Source organism: Helianthus annuus, chromosome 1, assembly GCF_002127325.2.
Source record: "Helianthus annuus cultivar XRQ/B chromosome 1, HanXRQr2.0-SUNRISE, whole genome shotgun sequence".
Classification (NCBI taxonomy): domain Eukaryota; kingdom Viridiplantae; phylum Streptophyta; class Magnoliopsida; order Asterales; family Asteraceae; genus Helianthus; species Helianthus annuus.
Window position 1 is genome coordinate 141,181,512 of NC_035433.2, and position 23,235 is coordinate 141,204,746.

The following is a 23,235-nucleotide window of genomic DNA, read 5'->3' on the forward strand; positions in this document are numbered from 1 at the left end:
GCATGGGTTTTGGTCCTTTGAAAAAAGTGAGCCAAATGGACGCATGCCGCATGGGTTTTGGCCCTTTGAAAAAAGTGAGCCAAATGGACGCATGCCGCATGGGTTTTGGCCCTTTGAAAAAAGTGAGCCAAATGGACGCATGCCGCATGGGTTTTGGCCCTTTTGTGCTTTCTTCTGTTTGAAGTTTGGTGGTTATGGGGAAGCGTTTGGTGTGACCGTCTGACATCCCTGTCTTTTCGGAGGTGAACAGTTGCTTTTGCAGTGACTTTCTGTCACATCAGCAGACCCTGTTGCCCATGCTTCCCGAAAAATGAGGCGACGTCTTCTCTTTCCTCTGACGTGTCGGCCATCTATTGGTTACTTTTCCTGCCTCCTGACGTTCCACTATCTCTCGCATTTAATGCGATGAGTATAAATAGCAGAGCGGTTATTCACTTTCTTCGTTCACTTTCAAATTCTCAGTGCAATTTCTCTCTATCTTCTTCTCCTTTGTTCTATCTTTCACCTTTATTCAAGTCGTTTTCTTCTTGATTTTTATCATGGCTGATAAGAATCCTACTCAAAAGAAGAGGAAACATAAGAGTAGAGCACCTCCTGGTCCTGACCAGGCCCAGATTAACTGGAAAGAAGATGAATTCCAGAACCTCGTTAGAGGACATAACTTTCGATCTGAGTGGGGGGCTCGATATCCTCCGTCTGGATCTACTGCACTGGATGCCCCCCCTGGTTTTATCACTTTATACGCTGCTTACTTCCGGGAAGGCAATTTTAGGTTGCCCATTACCAAGTTTGTTGCTGACGTTCTGAGAGGTTATGGTCTTCATATTTCTCAGATAAATGCTATTGGGCTCCCCCGGATTACTCACTTCGAGTTTGTTTGCCGGTCTTATCGAGTTGAACCGACGTTTCCAATGTTCAACACTTTTTATAGTGTTTCGTATTCCAGTGGGTTCTACTCTTTCCAGGCTAGGATGGGGGTCGCTCAAGTGTGTTCGGTGCCGATAAAGGGCATTCATGACTGGAAGCAAAAGTTTTTCTACATCCGTCGCGGTGTGATTCCGACGGATATGTCGTATAGGCATGTGGACCAAGGGGTTCCCAGGGTGGATGTTCTTCCCAACTATGGTGACCAAGACTGGTTTAAGAAGATAACTGCGAAGCCGACGGCTATTTCTCAACTGGATGAGATGGCCTTGGTTGGTGCAGGGATGAGTTTGTTGTGGGTTCCTAAACATCCGTTGGGTCAGCCTGCGTATAGCCATAAGGGCAAATGTATTGTTCTTTCATGTCTCATCTCTTGATTTTTTCCTTTTATTTTTATTATGTGTCCTTATTTTTGTTTCCACCTTGCAGTTGGTTATAGTTTGCTGAATGCCTTGGACCCGAAATCAGCAGGTGCCATGGTTGAAGCTATCCAAGCTGATGGGAATCCAACGTGGTTGGAGCAAATACATGACCGTTTTCTTCATCCTACCGATGCGAGTTTGAGTGGATACGCCAATGAAGTTCTTGGTGAGGATGATGAGGACGACTTGGTCGACTCTGGTCGAGAGGAAATCGTTATCCTTTCTAGTGGAAGTTCTGACCGGGATGTTGAAGATCTAATATCTCATTCCGCGCGTGCAGGTACCACGCCTGGTGGTGTTGCTGAGCCGGTACATGGGTTTGCTGATGATGATGACGATGCGGAGGCATCTGTTGATCCGTCTGCCCAGTTGGAGACGAGGAAGAGGGCAAGGACGGAGAAATCTGTAAGAAAGGAAGGGAAGAAAGAGGGTGGAGCTGCTGGATCTTCTCGTAAGCAACCTTCTACTCTTCCTTATCTAGATTATGTGGTAGTGTCTGATACATTGTCTGGCCTAGGCCCTGGGGAGGTGCGTCAAGGGTCTGATCCTGACGATAAAGCTACTTTAACTGAGCACATGAAGAAGAAGGCTCTTGATGATCATAAGCGTCATCTTGATGAACAAGCTGCTGCCCTTCTTGCGGCCAAGAAGGCCAAGCTTCAGAAGGATGCCCCCCCAGCCCCTTCTGAATCTGAGGTTGATTTGGGTGTATTTAGTGGGGGTCGAGGGAATTTGTTGGAGAAGATTTTTGAGGCTTCTGCTTCCCGGCCTGGTAACTTAGTTTCTGCGTATGTTTCTGTCATCTTTCATTTTGTCTTTTTTGCTAATTGTAATTTTGTGGCAGAATCTAAGACTAGCAAGAAGCCGCGGCCAGTGGATATTTCTCAGATTACTCCACCTACCTCTCCTCCTTCGAGGACTGTTGGCTTGACCCCTCCTCGAGATGATGCTGATGTAACTGTGAAGGGCGGTGAAGGGTTTGAAGGTATATTTGAGGGAGGTGACGCTGCTGGTGGTGATGTTGGCGGTGATGCTGGTGGAGTTGATAAGGGTAAAGGTATTGAAGTGGAGATGGAGTCTAGTGAGACTACTCCACAACAAACCATTTACACAAAACGTCCTCCCGTTGAAGGTGGAGCCACTTCTGGCTTTGTGCGGAGTCCGCACTTTGAACAAAATCCTGGTGATTCCTGGGGTAACCCGGCTTGCGATGATTTGCCGCACGTCCCCCGTTGGGGCCTTACTCAGGGCTCCCGCATGAATGATTTGCAGAACTGTCAGGAGTTCTTCTCATTATCCCTTCCTCCTGCCGAGAGGATGTTTCAGAAAAACCGCAGCCGCTTTGCCCTTATAGATGATCATGTTACGGCTGGGGTTAACTTCTTTGCCACCTCTCAGGAGATTCTTCGTGAGTGGCGTTCTATGGGAGAAGAAACTATGGCGTTTGAGGAGGCCAAGAAGGCATTTGCTGGAGAGAAGGAAAAATTTAACACAGAGCAGAAGGGTCTGCAATGGCGGGTTACTGAGGCTGAGCGGAAATTTGAAGAGCAGAAACAGTTAAACGAGCAAAAACAAAAGGATTGGGAGTCGGCATGTGCTCGTACGAACGTGGAGATGCAGTCGCAGCGTGATGCTATTGTGCGGCTGTCCGGTGAGAAGACTGCTCTCGCGGAAGAGGCGCATCAAGCGCGTCTTGCGGCGGAGAAGAAGGAAAAGGAGTATATTGCGCGGATAGATAAGCTGGAGCTTCTTGTGCAAGCGAAGACTTCGGAATGTGAGGCTTCTCAGCGTCTTCTTGATGAGAAGACGGCGGAGTGCCGTGCGTCTGAGCTCCTTGCTGAGGAAGCTTCAGCTGATAGTAGGTGGCTGCTATCTCGCGGTGTTCCATTGGTAATGTTCTTTGCCTGTTCTACTTTTGTGTAGTTTTTTCTGCTATCTTATTCGACCTTGTTTTTCATGCAGCTTGCTGATCGTATCTTGAATTCTCCTGAGCTTGCCCAATACATGTTTGAGTTGGGTGGGGCAGGTTATAATAGTGGCCGCAAGAATGGATATGCTGAAGGCAGGTGTGCTGCTGCAAACAATGAGAAGGATTACAAGTTCGAGCTGTATAAGGCTGATTGCGATAATGCGTATGCGAAGAAACGGCGAGAGTTTGCAATGCTTGATTTTGCCGTAGTTAAGGCTGCTGGTAAGTTGGCCCTCAAAGCGGATGGGGTAGCTTTGTTAAAGAAGGCATTGGGAGAAGATGGTGCTAGCGGTGCGGGTGGTGCTGGTTCCAGCCGCACTTAGTTTGGGATTTCCGGCCTGTGTGCCGCGTACAGCCTTGTATGGGCTTGTAATGATGTTTCAAGACAATTTCTTACTTTGCACTTTTGTGTACTTTGACGATTGTTTGTTGCTCTGATTGTGTTTATGCAAATTTTGAAATCGTCATAATATGTGCATGTTTTAATTACTTTGATTAGGTGTCGCGAATGAATGATGGCGCTGACAGGTGATGTTGTGTTATGACAACGTTTTTATTCTGTCGTTTAAGTATGCGCGCTTGTATGTGATATACGAAGTGATCGAGTTGCAGGTTATTGTGTGAGCTCGGCTGGGGTTGCAGCCTTGGGAGCATTACAATGTTTAGTTGCCTTGCTATCGATGTTTTCGTGTTTATGTGGGCACGAAGTTATGTTTTTTGGCGTTTTGTAGGCTTTGGTTGTGTTTCTGACCCGGCTGTTCACTTGGTTGTGACGAGCCTTGGAGGTCTACAACGTTTCCTATGGTCGAGCCATTGATGTTTTCGTGTACGCCCGAAGTAATAAATGCAGTTGTGACAAAAAATTTGCATGAAATAAAGGTAGCCAAACACTTCTTGTATTAAGTAAATGTGTCGGCGATTTGCCTTATACGATTACATGTTTATATGTAGCATTTTCGTAACTGTTGAGCGTTCCAGGTTCGTGGAACCTCTTTGTCGTTCATGGTGCGTAGCTTGTATGCTCCCTTGCCGAGGACCGTATCAATGATGTATGGGCCTTCCCATTTGGGAGCCAGTTTCCCTGGTTTTTCTGTGTTGGATGCTTCATTGTCCCTTAAGACATAATCGCCTGGGTTGAAGGTGCAGATCCGGACTCGGGAGTTGTAATACTTTTCAAGCTTTGATTTGTACTTGGCTTCATTGATTGCAGCCATCTCCCTTCGTTCTTCTAGGAGGTCTAGATCGATCCTCCGTTCTTCTTCGTTATTGATCAGATTCATGGAGAGCATTCTTGGAGATGGGAGTCCGATTTCTGCTGGGATCACAGCTTCGGACCCATAGACCAAGCTGAAGGGTGTTTCTCCATTGCTTGTTTTGGGCATTGTTCTATGGGCCCACAATATGCTTGGTAGCTCGTCGACCCACCCTCGTCTTTTTTCACCGAGCCTTGCTTTGATGCCATCGACGATGCTCTTGTTGACCGCTTCAACTTGACCATTCCCTTGCGGATGTGCGACCGACGAGAAGGTATGTTCGATGTTCAGTTCCTTGAACCATCGTTCGAGATCATCTGCTGCAAAGTTTGTACCATTGTCGGTGATGATTCGGAGTGGCAGGCCGAAACGGCATATGATTTGTTCCCAGATAAAGCGTTTAACGACTGCCGACGTGGTTGACGCAAGTGCTTTTGCTTCTACCCACTTGGTGAAGTAATCGACCGCGACGATGATAAACTTGACTGCCCCCGGAGCTTCTGGAAAGGGGCCCACCATGTCTATGCCCCATTGCTGAAAGGGCCATGCGGTTGTTACAAGCACCAACTCATTTTTTGGACGCATGGTTTTTGGTGCATGCCGTTGGCAGCCGCTGCATTTCCTTAGTTCTTTCACGGCATCGAGGTGCATTCCGGGCCAGTAGTACCCGGCGTTCATTACTTTAGCCACTACCATGCGTGGCCCGGCGTGGATGCCGCAGATGCCCTCATGTACTTCCCGGATCAGATAATTTGCGTCGTCGGCGTCAACACATCTCAACAGAGGGCCGAGATATGACTTTCGGTACAATATCCCATCCGCCATTTGATAATGTTCTGATTTATATTGGATTTTTCGCGCTTCGGCTTTATTTTCTGGGAGTATCCCGGACTGTAAGTACATGATGATGGGTGTCATCCATGACGTGGTTCCTGTTTGGATGACGCTGACTTCTCGGAGTGGCACAGACGGGTTGCTTAAAACTTCTATTCGTACGTCTTTGGCTAGGTGCTGAAAACTTGTTGACGCAAGCTTGCTTAAGGCGTCTGCTGGCTTGTTTTCGCTGCGGTTTATGTGGTGCACCTTGTAAGAATAGAAAGTTTGCAGCAACGTCTTTGCCTGGTTGAGATAGAGTGCCATGATGTCGCCCTTGGCTTCGTATTGACCGTTGATTTGGCCTGCCACTAGCATGGAGTCCACATGTGCCTCAATATGTCGGACTCCCATTTTGATTGCTAAGCGCAAGCCGGCCAGAAAGGCTTCATACTCTGCCTCGTTATTTGTGCTCTTGAAGTCCAGACGTATGGCGTAGGTGAACTCGTTTTTGTCTGGGCTCACTAGCCGCAACCCCGCACCTGCCCCATCTTCGTTGGACGCGCCGTCAGTATACAACATCCATGGTTCTTTGATTTGTTTTTTCTCTGCTTTCTCCATCGCCTTGCATTCTCTGTCTTTGTCATCGGGGACTTCCGTCATGAAGTCTGCCAAAACTTGGCCTTTTATCGACGGTCGTGGTCTGAAGACTACGTTGAGTCCCCCTAGCTCTATCGCCCATTTAGCCAACCTTCCTGATATTTCCGGCCTTGCTAGGATATTCCCAATATTGTAATTTGTTAACACGTGGATGACGTGATTGGCGAAATATCGGCGTAGCCTTCTTGATGCGTGAATCAGTGCAAGGACAAGCTTTTCCATGATTGCGTATCTTGTTTCTGGGTCGGTTAGGGTTCTGGACACATAATACACAGGTGTTTGGGCACCTTGTCGATCAACCAGCAATACGGCACCGACGGCCCTGTCGGAAGCTGAGAGGTACAAAACCAAAGGTTCTCCTTTGCTAGGTGCGGTTAGAGTTGGCAGCTTGATGAGACAGTCTTTCATCTCGCGGAACGCGCTTTCTGCTTCCGGAGTCCATTGGAATTGGGTTTTCTTCATGCAGTTTCGTAAGGTCTTGATGAATGGGAAGGATTTTGCCGCGTGATTTGCTAGGAATCGATTGAGGGCTGCCAATCGTCCTGCGAGCTTTTGCATATCTTTGATGCTTGCTGGTGAAGGCATCCTCTCTATGGCCTGGACCTTTTCTGGGTTCACCTTAAAACCGTCTTTGGTGACTATGAATCCCAGAAACTTTCCTTCCTCCATTCCAAATGAGCATTTTGCTGGATTCAGTTTGATGCTCACGCTGCGCAGCGTGTTGAAGGTTTTCTGAATATTTACCAGCATTGCGCTCTCCTCCCTGCTCATGATTACCAGATCGTCCATGTATACCTCGATGTATTTGCCGATGGCGTCACTAAATGTTTCGTTCATCAATCGTTGATACGTAGCACCGGCATTCTTTAAGCCGAACGGCATCTTGGTGTAGCAGTATAGCCCCGTTGGCGTGCGGAATGCGGTTTTATCCTCGTCTTGAACCGCCATCTGGACCTGATGGTATCCCTTGTAGCAATCCAGAAAACATTTCCACCGGAACGTTGCCAAAGAATCTATTTTCTCGTCTATGTCGGGCAACGCATAGCAGTCACGGGGGCATGCTTTGTTCAGATCCTTGTAGTCGACGCACATTCGCCAACTACCATTCGGTTTCTTCACCATGACTGGGCTTGCCACCCACGTTTGGTACCGGACTTCCCTGATGATTCCTGCGTTTAGCAGTTCTAACACTTGTTCCTTCATTGCATCATGTTTGATGTCCCCCAGGTGTCGTTTAGCATGCACTACTGGCTTTGCATCCTCTGAGACGTTTAACCGGTGTTCCGCAATGTGCCGTGGAACGCCAACCATATCGGCTGGTGTCCAGGCGAACACATCCATGTTGTCATGCAGTAATTTCTTTAGCGCCGCACGCGTTAGGTCAGACATTGCGGGTCCCAGAGTGACCGTTTGTTCTGGGTATGCACTGTTCAATACCCATTTTTCTGCCTCTCTGCGCGGTGCGGGCTTGCTTGCTTTTGCCGGCCTGATTTCGTCTGTTGCTAGCACTTCCTTGCTTGCGTATATCAACGCAACGCCTGTTTCGGTTGGAAAGCCTATGGCAGAATGTGGTGCGGAACAGATCATGCTGAAATCTCCTTGGGATTCTCGTCCTAAAAGGATGTCATGTCTTGAATGTGCCGGTAGCACCATAAATGTGACTTCTTCAGTTCTTGAATTTCTCCCGTCGGAAAGTAATACTGGGAAAGATATTTGTCCTAAGGGAAAGACGGCCTCATTGCAGAATCCAGTTAATGGGTAGTCAACTGGTTCTAGGCGCGCCTTATCCTCTTGGTCGAATTGATTGAAGCACTGTTCATATATGATGTCTGCGGTGCTTCCGGGATCAATAAAGATGTAATCTGTTTGGTAGTGGCCGATCACCCCTGGAATGACTATTGGCCGCTTTTCTCTTGGACCTCCCCTGACGACTGGGAATACTACTTGCTTCTCGCGCCATGAATCATCCTGCGCGCGTTTGTTGTAGTTTTTTCTTGGTCGCCGTGGTCCTCCTTGCACCATATGGGTTTCTAGCTTTCTGAGCTTCTTGTTGTCTGGACCTTCGTCTCTTCGTTGTATCTGGCGGTAATCGCGCTTTCCTCCTTTGACTAAGTGACCGAGCTTGCCGTCTCTTAGAGCTCTTTCGATTTCTTGTTTTAAGCTGAAGCAATCATCGGTCAAGTGGCCCGTGTCTTTGTGGAATTCACAGAAGAGATTTGGGTCTTGACCCCTTTTGTTGCGCATCTGCAAAGGTGGCTTGAATTGATGGTTCTCTGTAGCTAAGACTTCAGAAGGTGTTTTAGTTAGTGGAGTCCACTGCTTTTCCCTATTTTCGCGCTTTACTTCTTTTCGATGGGCTATCTGATTGATCGTATGGCGTGCGTCGTCCCGTGGGGGACTTCTTTCTCTGTTCCCAGAAGCCCTCCAGGGTTGATTTCTACCCCTTCTGTTGTTTCGATCGTGGTGGTTGTGTGCGCGCTGACGGTGATCGTCACCGGTCAGTTGCCTATCTGTCTGCGCAATGGTTTTGGCTGCTTCAATGAAGGTTTCCCAATCTTTGGGTCCTCCGTCGCGCCCCTTGATTCTTTTAACCAGATCGTCGCATTTGACTGCTCGCATGAAGTGTGCGCGCATCATTTTTTCCGGTATGTCTCCAATTTCCAGACATTCTTTGTTGTACCTCGTAATAAAATCCTCTACGCTTTCGTAGTCTTTTCGGTATATGTTCAGACAATCACCTGGGTCTCTGGCGTGTCTTCGCTGTTGAGAAAAGTGTGCTAAGAATTTTTCTCGGAAGTCGACCCATGACTTGATTTTTCCAGCTGGTAAATTGTCGAACCAGATGCGTGCCGCACCAACGAAAGTTTGAGCAAACAAGTGACACCATGTTGGTAGGTTCCAACCACCTGTTGCTCCTGCGCCTTTGAACACCTGGAGGTGATCATCTGGATCCGTCAACCCATTGTATTTACCTACGTTGTGCGGTAACTTTGTTTTGTCGATGGCCGCGCACGCGATTTCTGGAATAAATTTTGAATTTTCAGCCATGTCCTCAGGACGATAGCTCAGGGTGAAGTCGTGTTCTGCTTTGGGGTTGTACCCCGCGCGCTTGGTTGGTTTGTACGCCTCATGCTCTGGAGGAAGTCTGCTAAACACTGTGGACTCTGCCTTGTACGTTGGGTCGTCTTCCTCCTCTTCCCATTCTGTATTCATGTTTCGTGCGCCCAAGCGGGTTTGGATCGGTCTTCGTTGCTGATTGGAAGTTTGGACGAAGTTGCTCTCTGTTTCAGCATAGGTATCGCGCGTGTCTTGTATGCTGGGTCTTCTGACCTGTTGCACTGGTTCTCTTTCTGGTCGTAAGTTCCACGCGTTTGTCTGCTGAGCCGTGTGTGTACTCAGAGACCTTGGTTGTGGAGTTACGAACGCTGATTGGTTAGCCTGTGCTTGGAGCAAGGCTTGTTGTGCGCTGAGCTGCGTATAGACAAGGTTTATAGACGCCATCTGTTCGGCATACCAGGAAGCCAGAGTTTTTCCTTCGGGTAGCCCTAAAAGTGCAGAATAGTTGAGTTGTGCTTGTTCCGATGGTGCCGAAGGGCCTGGCCCATGGCTTACGGTCTGCATCGGCGGTGGGGTTTGATGTAACATCCCCGTTGGAGGTTGGAGAGCAGCCCCGTTTGTGGTCTGAGTGATAATTCTTGTTGGTGTTTGGAAAATGGGTCCAGTTGTGGTCTGGCTAGCAGCCCTGGACGCACTTCCAAAAATGGACGGGAACTCGTTGTTCAGCTGGCCTTCCTGGATGGTCTCGTTCCTTTGACTGCGTTGGACGTGTGCCGTGTCCGAAACGAGTTCAAAAGAAGAGATTTCTCCGTCAGCTGGGTGTGAATGATTCTGGTCTGCCATTTTTACGAGTGTTTTCTAAAAGAGAAAAAGAGGTGAGAGTGGTCTTGCAAAAAAGCGGATGGCGCCAATGTTGAAACAATGGTTAACACAAAGGGTAACCAAGGGGGTCGTTTCACGTATAGGGTTCAACCTCTTCTCTTGCTCGTATCCAAGGCTCGAGATCTGCAAAACAGTAAACACCGTTAGTCTCGTTAAGAGGGGAAAGAGAGGTTTTCCCTCTTAACCAAGCTCCGGCGTGAGAATAAGTACTGTTCCGAGATGAATAAAACAGTGTGTGTATAGAGTGAGTAAAGAGAGCCCAGATCCTTCACCTGAATGATGAAGGGTTCTATTTATAGCCGGAGGGTGAAGAAGGAGGAAGCAGCTGTGCCAGCTGTGGGTGTGCGCCAGCTGTCCGACCAAGGGGAATATCCTCTTGGTCTGCTCCGTCAGGGACGGCATAGTGGTACACGTGGCGTCCCTGCATTCGACGGTGTTGGGCACCTCGTACTGGTCATGTCAGCCCTGCTCCCTGGATTGTCGCAGGCCCATGTGGCTTCCTGTGTATGGTGCCACGTATTGTCCTTGATGTTGGGCGAGGCATCTTTGATGCCAGCCGGGCCTTATCCGGTTGTCTTCTGGAAGCTTCTAGAAGATCCAGATGATGTGGATGCCTTGTGTGCACAAAAAGTGGTGTGGTCCCTGCCATGTAGGCAGGGAATTGGGACCATACTTCTTCAGTCGTCTAGCGGAAGCAATTCCAAGAGAAAATCGAGAGAATGAGAGTTGAGTGAGTTGTGATTGGAGAGCTTCTAAATAAACGTGGGTATTGGAATGAAACCTAGCAAACCCCTAAAAAATTGGAGGCCCCTTAAATATAAAGGCCTCAAGCGTCAACTTATTTTGTTTAACATTCATATGGGCAAAGTATTTAATACAATTCTTATGATTACTTTCCGAAGACTAGTTTTATATTTGTAGAAGGAAAAGATGATTGCGTATATTATACCCATGAACCCCCCCCCCCCCAAAACTCTGTCATATGGTTCAACAAACCTCACATGATTTCCTTCACACTAAACAACACCCGTTAGACTTGTCAAAGAGAAAGCGGTATCTCTATGACCAAACTCGGACGTGAAAATAAGTAATTGAATAGAGTAAAAAGTGTAGTGAATGGTTACAAAATGAAGAATAATACTACTATATAACAAAAATTTATACGTGGCTACTAATATTTATGGGCTTTTAATCTGGTAGTAGTTATCACTTATGGGATGATTATGAACAAATGGGCCGTCTTAGTTAGTATCTATTTATGGACTTTTACAAATAATTGGGTTTAGAATTATGTTATTTTATATTTAAAAAATCTGTATAACTTTTTTTCTAAATATCAGCCCATGAAAGTGAGCCTTGTGCGGTACCACTACCAGCCCTGAATTTACACAAAATGTTGTGATTTTCATTTTTTTCTTCAATTGAAACCTCCAACGATATCCACTGATTCACATACGAGCACATTATTTTATTTTTTAAATGGCAAAACTTACCTATCCCTAAATTACACCAAATAAATCCAAATATGTCTCTTACTAATTCGCATGTAACTTTAAACTTCTCACATGTGAACGAATCAAAGCATGTACTAATACATATATTTTGTTTCACTTTTTTTAGTTCTCATTATGAATTAACATATAGGGGTTGGTTCCGGTACAAACCATATTTATCCTATAAACCGTAAGAACATATCTTATCACGTAAAAAAAGGTTAAATTAGCACATACTAAAACAATACATACATAAAAGTAGCACTTTTGAATTATATTAACACATTAATCAAGATAATTGATTTTAGCACATATGTGAATTATATGAGCACTTTTCTTTATGAAAAATTATTTCGGCACATTGAAAACAAAAGAAAGATCAAAATAAAGAATCAATTGCTTGTTAGCATAATTATAGGGAATTCAATATAATTGATATTATTTAGGTTATTATTTTACCATTTCTCTATAATTGGTTAGATGCCACATCACACTTTTTAAATGGTTCTTACAGTTTGTATACGAAAGTGCTACTTTTATGTATGTATTGTTTTAGTATGTGCTAATTTAACCTTTTTTTACGTGATAAGATATATTCTTATGGTTTGTAAGATAAATATGATTTGTACCAGAACCAACCCTAACACATAATTTCAAATGCATCCATTTTTTTTTTCATTGGGTATATACTTTATTATTAAGTCATGTTTCACATCAAACAATATATTGGTTATGATTTGGTCCCATGTTTTTCACAAGAAGAAAAGAAAATATCACGTTATGAAAAGGTTATTATAGAATATTTTTTATTGGTTATTTAGACTAAAGGGTATGGTTCGACTCATCCTTACGGGGATGAGCCTCTACGTAGGCGCCACGTAGGCGGCTCGTGGGGGATGAGCCAAATGAAGGATGGAGGATGGGGCCCCACCTCATTATTTTATAATTTCCTATGGTTTAATTTAATAACCCAAGTTAATAAAAACTTTATAAAATTTAAAAAACACAACATAAAAAACACAACATAAAACAACATAATTTCATTTCATAACATAAAAAAAATTACATTTCCTAAAAAAAAAAGAAACCGAAAATAAAAATAAAAAAAATTACGTTTCCTAAAAAAAAAGGCAAATTGGAAAATAATAATCCCACCATTGTGAAATTGGCCAATAATAATCCCAAGTCAGGAATTAGCCAATAATAATCCCACCTCGTCCATTTTTGGAAAATAATACTCCAAATGCTGACGTGGCACTTTTGTCGTTTAGTGACTGTGGATTATTATTTTCCAAAAATGGACGAGGTGGGATTATTATTGTCTAATTCCTGACTTGGGATTATTATTGGCCAATTTCACAATGGTGGGATTATTATTTTCCAATTTGCCAAAAAAAATACCGAAAATAAAAAATAAAAAAAACCTACGACGTCCATTTTTTTTCACCTCTTCCTTCATCCTCCGATAAACCTCGCGTTCATCCTCCGGAACCGAGTCGAGATCCGACCGCATAATCCTAAAATCTTCCGCTCGAGCATAGTCGGACGACACGGTTTTCTTGTGAGTATACTTTTCGGCCGCGAACTCTTTGAACGAACGGAATTCGTTTATCAAGTCGTCCATTTTTGACGATGCCTTCTCGCCCCTACCTCCACTCGAGCCGCCACCTCCACTCGAGCCGGCCACTTTTCGCTTTCCGGCCGCTTCTTTTTTTGCTTTGTCCCTCCCGGTGGGACGTTCCGACTCGTGAACGGGCAACACATCCTCGTCATCTTCCGGGTCGTCGTTTATGTCGATTTGACATCGAGCGGTGGAGCCTCCCGCACTATAACTTCCGGACTCGGAAGTTTTAGTGCGTTTGGCCGTTGCGACCTCATTTGGAACCGGCTTCCATTTTTGTTCTTTCCTTACAACGTTCCATGCTCGGAAGTGCGGGAAAGGCGTTGGATTTTGAGAGTCCCACTTGGCGATAGCAAGGTTAAGAATGTCCTCGTCGTTACTCCCGCTTAGAGGAGAAAGGTAAATTTGGTTATAAATTTGGTTAAAGGTGTTGACGACCTTGATCATTTTTCGCCACTTGCCCGAGACGGATTCGACATCACGAGCCGGACCATGCTCCATAATCGCGTTAAATCTATCCGTTGTCTTCTTCCAAAAAACTACTACCCGATTGGTTGTTTCCTAAATTTTAAAAAATAGTGCATTAGTAAAAAAAATTAAATTTAAATTAAAAGTTTGGTTCATACCGACTATCGGGCAAGTAGAGGCCTTAACAAACGCCATAGCTAGCGCCTCCTCTTCTACTTTCGTCCAAGGTCTCCCCTTTGCTCTCGGTTTTGGCGCGGTTTCGGGTTCAACCTTCTTTCCCTTCCCCTTGTTTTTTTTGCGCGTTAGCTCTTGCGGTGGTGATTCGGGGACGACTTCTTCATCATCATCTTCAAGTTGAACCGGGGGTTGGGGTTGCGATTGCGATTAGAGTTGTTCAAACGTGTTGCGTTGCATGATTTGTTGGAGCGCTTGATATTGTTGAACTTGTTGAAGTTGAGACATTTGTGAGAAGGCGTTGGGTGTTTGTTGGAAACCGGAAAACGGAAATTGCGAAGCCCCCCACGAAGGATCCATAGTCGGAGTGTAAGCGGGACTCGAAAAAAAATTAGGTTGGTTCGGATGGGGATTATTCGGGTTGGGGTTGTTTGTGTTGGGGTTGTTTGGGTTGAATGGATTCATGATTGGGAGAGAATGGTATAAAAATTATAGAGTGTTTTTATAAAAAAGGAAGAGAATTGGAGAAGAATGGGAGTAGAATGAGAGAGAATGGTATAAAAATGGATTAGATTGTGGTATTTATTTAAAATGAAAATGATTTTTTTTTATTAAAATTGCCGTTATTCAACGGCTATTTTTTCAAACAATGGAGCGGCAACCCCGGCTGTGGGGTGCCGGGTTGGACGAGCCGAGCCCCAGGGGGGCGGTGTGGGGGTCCGGCGCCGGGCCTAGCCGGGCATCAGCCGGCCCCCATACCTTCCAGTCTTAGACTACCGTGGGTTTGAATTCATTATAATCAAAGTTAACGTAGCCCCATGCTTCGGGGTGGGCGGCGATTTTTCCGATCAATGCCGAGGTGATTTGGTCGTTATCCTTTCAACTCGTTACGTGTGCAAATTTTAATTAGTATCGTTTTGATTCGTTACAATATCATCGTAGGGTCGGCCCTCGGTACTAGACCGATACAACTAATAAGATAAGGTAAATAAAAAAGGTAAAAAAATAATATTAAAAAAGATTAAAAATGAGAGAAAGAATAAGAGGTGAAATTGAAACTCAAAAAAAAATTGTTAATGGTAAATTTTGCAAGTAAATTGACTTTTGATAAATTTTATATGGGAAATTGGCCTGTAATAATCTCACCTAGACCTTATTGGCCACTAATAATCCCACCTCAGAATATTCCCCCCACCAGTCCCACCTTTCACCTATTTTTCCTACAATGGTCCCCCGTTAAAAAAACTTAACGGAGTTAAGCTTTTTTCCAAATTACAAACATATTTTTTTAGGGCTTTTGATTAGAACGACGATATGAGTCCGTTGATGTAAAACTTGTTTCGAAACGGTGCTCCAAACGATGAAAACGGCGCTTCAATTCGGGTGTTTAAATTTCAATTAACCAAAATCAAGTCACTTGGAGCACCATTTCGAAGTAAGTTTTACATCAATGGACTCGTATCATTGTTCTGATCAAAAGCCCTAAAAAATCTGTTTGTAATTTGGAAAAAAGCTTAACTCCGTTAAGTTTTTTTAACGGGGGACCATTGTAGGAAAAATAGGTGAAAGGTGGGACTGGTGGTGGGAATATTCTGAGGTGGGATTATTAATGGCCAATAAGGTCTAGGTGAGATTATTACAGGCCAATTCCCCATTTTATATATTTGTTATATATATTTATAATCTGATTTTTAGAGTTCATATAATAAGTTTGCTAATCTTTTTAGATGGTTAGAAGATTTCTATGTTGGCTTCATGGTTTGGATTTGAGAATATGATTTTTCTATAGAAGATGACTAGAAACATAGTCTTGTCAAATAAAATAACCTCGCCAGCCTATACTTTAGTTGTGACTTATATCAAAGTGTAAGTTAATTACTAACAAATAAACTTTAAAAGTATACATTACATAATATAAAAAATACAAGCATGTGTTATATTGCTTTCAATTATCCACTCAACTCAACTAAACTTTAGAATCTTCAAATGGACTAAAAGCAATTACAGATGTAATTAAATAAGCACATAAAAACAAAAACACGACTTTAAATAATTAAATTGTCGTGCACTTTGTTAAAGGTGTGGTACAAAACAAAAGAACAAACAAAGATGGGTGCCTCAAGAAAAAGAAATAAAATGTTATCACACCTTGTATTATTATCATTATTTTTATATATTTTATATATTAAATTAAATATAATATATTTTGATATTATGCCAATTGTTATGTAATAAACTAGTAAATTTTCTCGCGCTATGCGGCGGGTCTAAATGTAAAGTAATTCAGATATATACAGTAAAGATCTGAATCATTTATGAACAAAAGTTACGTCAAAACATAGATAAACTAAAGATGTATTATTGGAAAAAAAATGCACGGAAACATATATAATATGGTCCGGCTTCTTTTACCTATCCCGACTTATGTTCATAAACCAAAGAAGTTATTTAAAATATGTATTATTGGACAAGCAGATAAACATTTTAATTTTTAAATACCAATATTCTAAAGATATCAAAACTCCAGACATTCATAAACAACTCACACTTAAACATTAAAAAATCAACATTATTGATGATATCTGCCATGCCTATCTACATTGACCTTGTTTTTTTAGTTTTTCTGCTTTAATTTGAAATCATACATACAAAACATGTATATAATGTAATATTATCAATTTAACGTTTACGATATTTTGTTTGTCAATTGTAAAACGCGATTAAAAGACAGAGGATCAATTTTAAGACTATTGACTACATCAAATAAAAGATATGCTAATCGTTTATTGATATGTCAAAATTCCAGATTTCATTCTTAAATACGAAAGTAGTGGCAACAACCCTTACTGTTCATTTCGGTTGTACACTTCGTTTCTATGATGTTAGAAATTTCTGTTAAGTTTCTTATAAAATGATCATTTTATCCGTTTACTTAAAGAAAAAATAAAAATCCAACCCCACCCCCCTTCTTATTTTTAACGACAACCCTAACGATGGCCACATACAACCAACATCAAGCTTCATTACCACCAAAATCATAAGACCGCCGACACCAACACCAACACCAAGCTTCGTAAGCACCGCTGATGCGATAAGTCACTTCACACTCCACCACTACCCCTCACCCCATTGTCTTCTTATTTGTCGTCTCCTTCCCCTCACATGTGGTTGTCATCGATCTAAATGAGCCAACACCGATGCAACCTGTGCGATCCACCGTAACCCTATCCACGAACAACAACATTGGCCGGTCATCCTCGTTCCTCATCATCTTTTGCCTTAAACTGTTTCAACATGTCCACTGGATTTCCACTTGAAATCAAAATCGATTAAAGACAAAAAGATTGAAACATGAGAATGAGAATCGATTGAGAACTAAAACCTGAGAATGAAAATCGATTAAGAACTCACTGTAAACACTTAACTTTGAACAAAAATATATAGATAAAAAGTTATCAATTTAAGTAGAACAATGTAATGACATATAAACTAATACTAAAATTCACAATTTTTAGTAGTATAATGACCCAAATATTATTGATAAAAGTATTTCAAAATATGTGGATTTGAAAACTAGGGATTACACTATTACATATCCTTCCATTCTTATCTACGTTGAAGACATTTTTAACACAAGTGACAAGTTGTATTAAATTTTTTCTTAGTTTAATGAATTGAAGACACTTTTAACACAACTGACAACTTGTATTAAACTTTATCTAGTTTTAAAAGAATTTCATTTATTAAATAGTAAATATGTCATAAGACAAGCTATTTAATATATCATAAGACAAGCTATTTAAAAGAATTTCATTTATTAATTAAATAGTAAATATATCATAAGACAAGCTGAAAAGAGTGGATGATGAAACAATAATGATATTTTAATCGGCACATAGAAATTTCCGTAATCAACATAAGCCTCTTAAATGATCACCACCCCACTTGGAGCTCGATTACGAAGTACAAACTATGAATCTCATTATTTATAATCTAATCTAAATCTAGGGTTAGGATATACTAGTAAGTTTATTTGGGTAGAAATCATAATAACTAATTTTGACCATCAATTTATTAATCAAGGGTTGGATTAAATAAATAGAATTGAACAAAAACAAGGACATGCATGAGTTTGCTAAAGGGTATTCTAGTACATCTAAGTAAATTGTTTCTCTCTCCTCCAATTTCTCCCCCCTTTTTAAAACGTTAATAGCTTTTTTCATACGACATTATTTTTTTTATAAAAATTGCACCATAAAAACGAGCACGCTATTGCTATACTTTTGAAAAAAAGTTTTCGATAACCCAGATACTTTCCAAAAAAGTTTAGGACACGTGTAAACCCCAAATGGCTTCTTATCCTTCCTAGCTAAGTAACTTTCTATTTGATATTTTCTCTCTAAATCTAATCTTCTAAATATTAATAAAAGACTCAATTTAATATATTCTCTCCTACAATCTTGTTTTGGTCAAAAATCACACAAGGATAATGCAACCAAATCTGATTTTGTGAGGTATGATGCTTGGTTAATTGTATGAACAACAAGTATATGAAATCAACGATGAACACCGAGATTTATACGAGGAAAAAGCCCTTGATCTTTCGAAGATCTCCGGCATAAAAAACCTCGGGTGATGGAAACTACCGATCACCAAATGTATTGCAAAAACAATAGTGATCCTTGTACAACTTCGGAAGAAAACAAGCTCAATACATTGAATTGCTAGTGTGAGTGTGTGTTTTTTGCTAAGTGTTTGCAGAGAATTCGAGTGTTGTGTGTTGTTTGTGTGGTGTGTACGACTTATGCCTTCATTTAGCTCGTTTTCCCCTTAAAATGATAAGAAAAATCCACTAACTAACTTCTCGAAAAAGGTGGAAGTCACCCATGACCACCACTAACGGTTATCTCTTCATTGAGCACGTGCCTAAGAAGCATATTCCACGAGATTCCAGCAAAGAAGTAGTCCACTACGTCCATTATCTGCATTTACACATTAAAAACGTGACAATTGTAACAAAACATAAGTTCTGTTAAGGATCCTGAATCCTCAGACTCGTGATCCTCAGACTTGTGATCCTCAGACTCTGGATCCTCAGACTCTCTGCATCAGCCATTAAGGATCCGTGATCCATGCCTAGTCTCAGGATAGATGATCCTTAGCATAAAATCCATGCCCTAACAAATCTCATATTTTTATTTTATTTAATAGATATTTAATAAACTAATAGAATCTAACCTAACTCACCTCCTTCAATTTAAATTTATAGAAAATCAATTATCTTTGTCTTTTATCATTTTCTATTATTATCCAAATTAATTTTTGTTTGTTTTTTTATTACTATTACTATCTTTTCCATTTAAGTAGTATTGTATTTCTTTTAGAGACAACTTTATTATATACCATTTTCCTATTTTAGCGTAGTTATACACGGTTAAAAATTTTTATGGGTTAAAATTTCCGTAATCTGTTAAAGATAACTTTATTATATTTGTTCCAGTTAGCATAGACGTTACTCGGTAACACATGGTCTAATAACCCCTAATAAATAATAATCAACTACAACAACCCTTTATTATATAGATGAGGTAATAAAAACATAAAATTATCCAAACAAATATCCAAATCTCTAAAGAAAAAAAAAGCAAAAGTTTGTTACATCAAACCAATTTTAAACACCTTATCTTTCCCCCTCTACAAAACAAACCCAAATCCACCACATTAAAAATAGTTGTATCCTTGTATATATCAATGACGTATCACACCATTATCCTCACCAAAAACAAACACTAGTTGCTACAAGTTTATATCAACCAGATTCCTCTCAAGATTCTATCTTAAATTCACAAAACTCTAATCTCCAAAACCCACAACTCAATTCACAAAACTTGCAACAACAACAAATATGCTACTAGAAGACATAGTCATAATCAAGCAAACTGATAACCCAGACGAACCGACTGTCATCACAATCAACTGTCCGGATAAAACCGGCCTTGGTTGTGATCTTTGTCGCACGATCCTGTTCTTCGGTTTGAGCATCGTTCGTGGCGGTATGTTTTGCAGTTTGTTGATGAATTATGTTATGTTTTGTTGTGTTTTTATTTGGGTTGAATGGTTTAATGGAGTTTTGTTGGATTTGTAGATGTGTCTACTGATGGAAAGTGGTGTTATATTGTGTTTTGGGTGATGGGGAAAAAGGGGACAATATGGAGTTTGTTGAAGAAAAGATTGTTGGAAGCTTGTCCGTCGGTTTTGTCCGCGAATACGCTCATGTTATTCCGGCCTGAATCGCAGCCGCCTAAGCCGGCGGATGTGTTTCTACTCAAGTTTTGTTGTCATGATCGCCACGGGCTTTTACACGGTAAGAATATCTGAATATGTGACATTGTAACGTCTTAGGTAAATCTTTTATCGGTCGTGGATAGTTTAGTGACTAGGTTGTGAATTTACGGAAATATTGGAACATATCGTGAAATTCGTGGGTTTGGGTTTAGTTTAAACGGGGTTGGGTTATTTTTGGGTTGATACTGGAGCATGTTTAGCTAAACAGGTCGGGTTCTGGTTGACTTGGTGGGTTCACGGGTTTGACCCGTTTGTATTTATTAATTTCTTTATAATTATAATATAATGTGTTTTTATGTCAAAATTTTAAAATTAAAGAGAAATTAACATTAAAATTGTATTATATAAATTCATGTTTTTTATGTAAATTTATGATTTTATGATAAAAAAATATAATAATGGTTGGTATGAGGGGCTTCATATTACAAAAAATATCCAAATTCATAATTCATGTTAAGAAGTCTACAAATTTTTTTTTTTTTTTTTTTTTTTTTTTTTTTTTTTTTTTTTTTTTTTGCATTTAAATTGGTAAACTTGTTTTTATTTGGCAGATGTGACTCATCTTCTTTGTGAGCTTGAACTTGTAATTCAAAGAGTGAAAGTTTCAACCACTCCTGATGGGATGGTGATGGATTTGTTTTTCGTCACCGATACCAGGTTAGTTACCTTTTTTAACTATAAAAGTGTTTGGATCCGCGTTTGAAAGTGATTACTGATTACGACTACAATAAAAACGGATTGTAGAAGATCGTGTTTGGATATGAAATCGCAGATTTTGACCCCTAAATCATCTGCTAATCGGTTCCAAAACGAATATTATAACAGTTTAAAATTATAAAATTTTTCAGGGAACTTTTGCATACGCTGAAGCGAAAACAGGACACACATGATCATTTAAAGGCGGTTTTTATGGATGCTATGATAAGTTGTGATATAGAAATGGTTGGTCCTGATTTCACAGCATGTTCTAATGGACCACCTTCTTTCGTTCCTCCCGCCATAGCTGAACAAACGTTTAATCTGGAGATGTTTGACGAAAATCATGAAACCAAACATGGGTCGGGCCGTTCTGTGTCAGTCACCGTTGATAACTCCCTCAGTCCTGCTCATACGCTTGTTCAGATAGTTTGTCGTGATCACAAAGGCTTGTTGTATGATATAATGAGAACATTAAAGGATTACAATATTCAGGTACTCATGAATGTTAAAGATTTCGGGGTGACAATTTTATATACGACCCTAAAAGTGATACGAAAATAATCAGGTTTTGAGTTGTCATGTCTAACATGTTTGATAATCATGGCGGTGTTCAGGTTTACTTGTTTAACCCGTTAGTTAAACATTTGACAAGACAACCCATTTAATAAAACAACTCGACCCATTTAGCCCATTTAGTACAACCCACCAGCCCGTCTAACCCGTTTACCTATTTAACCCGTTTAGTTAAACATGCTAACTAGACAACCCGTTTAATAAAAAGCTTGACCCATTTAACCCATTTAGTACAACCCACCAACCCGTTTAAAGTGTTCACAACTTTATCAATGGGTTAAACAGGTCGTGTTCAGGTTACACACTGTTAGGTGTCTCCGGGTTCAGGTGGGTTGTACTAAACGGGCTAAAAGATGCACAATTCTTAGTTTAGAATTCTTATCATATATTATTTATGTAGTAGATTTCATATGGGCGGTTCACAAGAAAAGAGAGAAAACTTGCGAGTTTGATTTGTTTATCGTGCAAGCCGATGGAAAGAAGATTATCGACCCAAGCAACAAGCTCACTAATTTCCCGCATTAAAATGGAAATATCGCGCCCTTTTAGAGTAGCATTGCGTGAACCGCGGGCCAGACACCGAGTTGCTAGTTGCAAATCCTGTGGAACTATGTGGGCGGGGACGACCTCTTGTATTTTACGATATTACCCTTGCTCTCAACGACGCTTAATATGGGCATTTTTCGGTACTTTATATCCTTCTTTACATATCACATCCCACTTTTTTTTTCTTTTTTCGCATTACATTTGTTTTTAAAGTTTTAAAGATTGTTAACTTATACATATTCTATAGGCTGAAATAGTAGACATTGATTGGAGGGCGAGAATGGGAGTTTACGCGTGTTACTTGATGAAGTGGGCAAGTTGCGTGTGCCGAAAGGTAAATGTGAGGAAGCTGTTTTGAAGATTTAATGGTTGGGATAGATCATGATATTGGTTATTAGAAATGGTTGTTTGGGTTTGAATGATTAAAAAGTTGGTACAAAGTTACAAGAGAGTTAGTTGGGCTGGGGCCCAGTCAGGGCCAATTGTATAATTGTAAATTGAGTCCAAGTCCAAGTACATAATTACAATTACAATAGATGATGAAATGAAGTTTATGGTTGGAGATTCTTGATGCATTATGAGTAGTTGTATGGTACATGTGTCTTCTGCTATTCCCATTTTAACGAACAAACATTTGAACTTGATTGATGAGAATATTTGCTCTTTGAACAAACCATGATCATAACTTGACCTGAGACTTGATTACAACGAACGGGTCCGGACCCCAAACTTGGACCCTGAACGACTTGAGGTGAAGTTGAACCATTGAACTGCAGTTTGTGAACTTTCTACACATGAAATTTGAACTTGGGCTTTGCACTTGACTATTGAACAGCTGGTGAAATTTTATTGGAACTAGTAAACAATGACTCAACCACAAACCACTGGCGAAGCTTGAGATTTCGGTCGGGGGGGTCAAAAACGTATATAGTAAAAAATTATAAAACCGGGGGTTGAAAACATTTATACCTAATAAATTCTATACGAAAACTACATACCGGCCCCTTCTATCCTACGCCCCTGACCACAAACACTTGTGATTTGATGTAAAGATCTCTACATCTTGGTTGTGTATGCATGATTAACCCGACCTGGCCTCAAGGAATGGGGCCGTGCGTGTTACAATTTCTTATATTACAACAACAACAACCATGCCCAGTAAAATTCCACTTGTTGCAAAACTATTGATAGGGTCTGGGGAGGGCAAACGTTACAGTTTTTTTATATTAAATGATTAGATTTGGACCAAGTGGAATGACTAGGCCAGCCATTTTTTAGGTTAAGTGATTCTTGTACACCTAGTGTTGCTACATTTTTCTATAGTTCGGGTTTTGTA

The 23,235-nt window shown here is 41.2% G+C and overlaps 3 protein-coding genes and 1 pseudogene across 3 annotated transcripts; 2 read left to right on the forward strand and 2 right to left on the reverse strand.

The window, feature by feature from the left end:
* The first annotated feature begins 539 nt into the window (after nt 1-539).
* LOC110933087 lies at nt 540-3,124 on the forward strand. Its single transcript, XM_035989538.1, has 5 exons — nt 540-1,272; nt 1,354-1,512; nt 1,627-1,797; nt 1,864-3,064; nt 3,106-3,124. Exons 1-5 carry the CDS (start codon nt 540-542, stop codon nt 3,122-3,124), a joined length of 2,283 nt encoding a protein of 760 aa, XP_035845431.1.
* Nucleotides 3,125-4,256: 1,132 nt separating this feature from the next.
* LOC110933097 lies at nt 4,257-9,254 on the reverse strand. The gene is made up of 3 exons (XM_022176339.1): nt 8,525-9,254; nt 6,464-8,233; nt 4,257-6,373 (listed from the first exon to the last, which is right to left on the reverse strand). The coding sequence occupies exons 1-3, from the start codon at nt 9,252-9,254 to the stop codon at nt 4,257-4,259; spliced, it is 4,617 nt and encodes a 1,538-aa protein (XP_022032031.1).
* Nucleotides 9,255-11,309: 2,055 nt separating this feature from the next.
* On the reverse strand, nt 11,310-13,757 carry LOC110933108. Its single transcript, XM_022176349.1, has 3 exons — nt 13,725-13,757; nt 12,921-13,655; nt 11,310-11,423 (listed from the first exon to the last, which is right to left on the reverse strand). The coding sequence occupies exons 1-3, from the start codon at nt 13,755-13,757 to the stop codon at nt 11,310-11,312; spliced, it is 882 nt and encodes a 293-aa protein (XP_022032041.1).
* A 5,693-nt stretch (nt 13,758-19,450) lies between these two features.
* LOC118480617 lies at nt 19,451-22,033 on the forward strand (annotated as a pseudogene).
* The last annotated feature ends 1,202 nt before the right edge of the window (nt 22,034-23,235 follow it).

Coding starts and splice junctions, on each gene's coding strand:
- LOC110933097 (XM_022176339.1), bottom strand. CDS start 9,254: ATGAATACAGAATGGGAAGAGGAGGAAGACGACCCAACGTACAAGGCA. Junction 8,234..8,524: donor ACTGACCGGTGACGATCACC/GTCAGCGCGCAC, acceptor AATTCCACAAAG/ACACGGGCCACTTGACCGAT. Junction 6,374..6,463: donor ATGGACTCCGGAAGCAGAAA/GCGCGTTCCGCG, acceptor TGTACCTCTCAG/CTTCCGACAGGGCCGTCGGT.
- LOC110933108 (XM_022176349.1), bottom strand. CDS start 13,757: ATGGCGTTTGTTAAGGCCTCTACTTGCCCGATA. Junction 13,656..13,724: donor AGGCCTCTACTTGCCCGATA/GTCGGTATGAAC, acceptor TTTAAAATTTAG/GAAACAACCAATCGGGTAGT. Junction 11,424..12,920: donor ATCGGAGGATGAAGGAAGAG/GTGAAAAAAAAT, acceptor TATGTGAATCAG/TGGATATCGTTGGAGGTTTC.
- LOC110933087 (XM_035989538.1), top strand. CDS start 540: ATGGCTGATAAGAATCCTACTCAAAAGAAGAGGAAACATAAGAGTAGA. Junction 1,273..1,353: donor GTATAGCCATAAGGGCAAAT/GTATTGTTCTTT, acceptor TCCACCTTGCAG/TTGGTTATAGTTTGCTGAAT. Junction 1,513..1,626: donor ATACGCCAATGAAGTTCTTG/GTGAGGATGATG, acceptor CCGCGCGTGCAG/GTACCACGCCTGGTGGTGTT.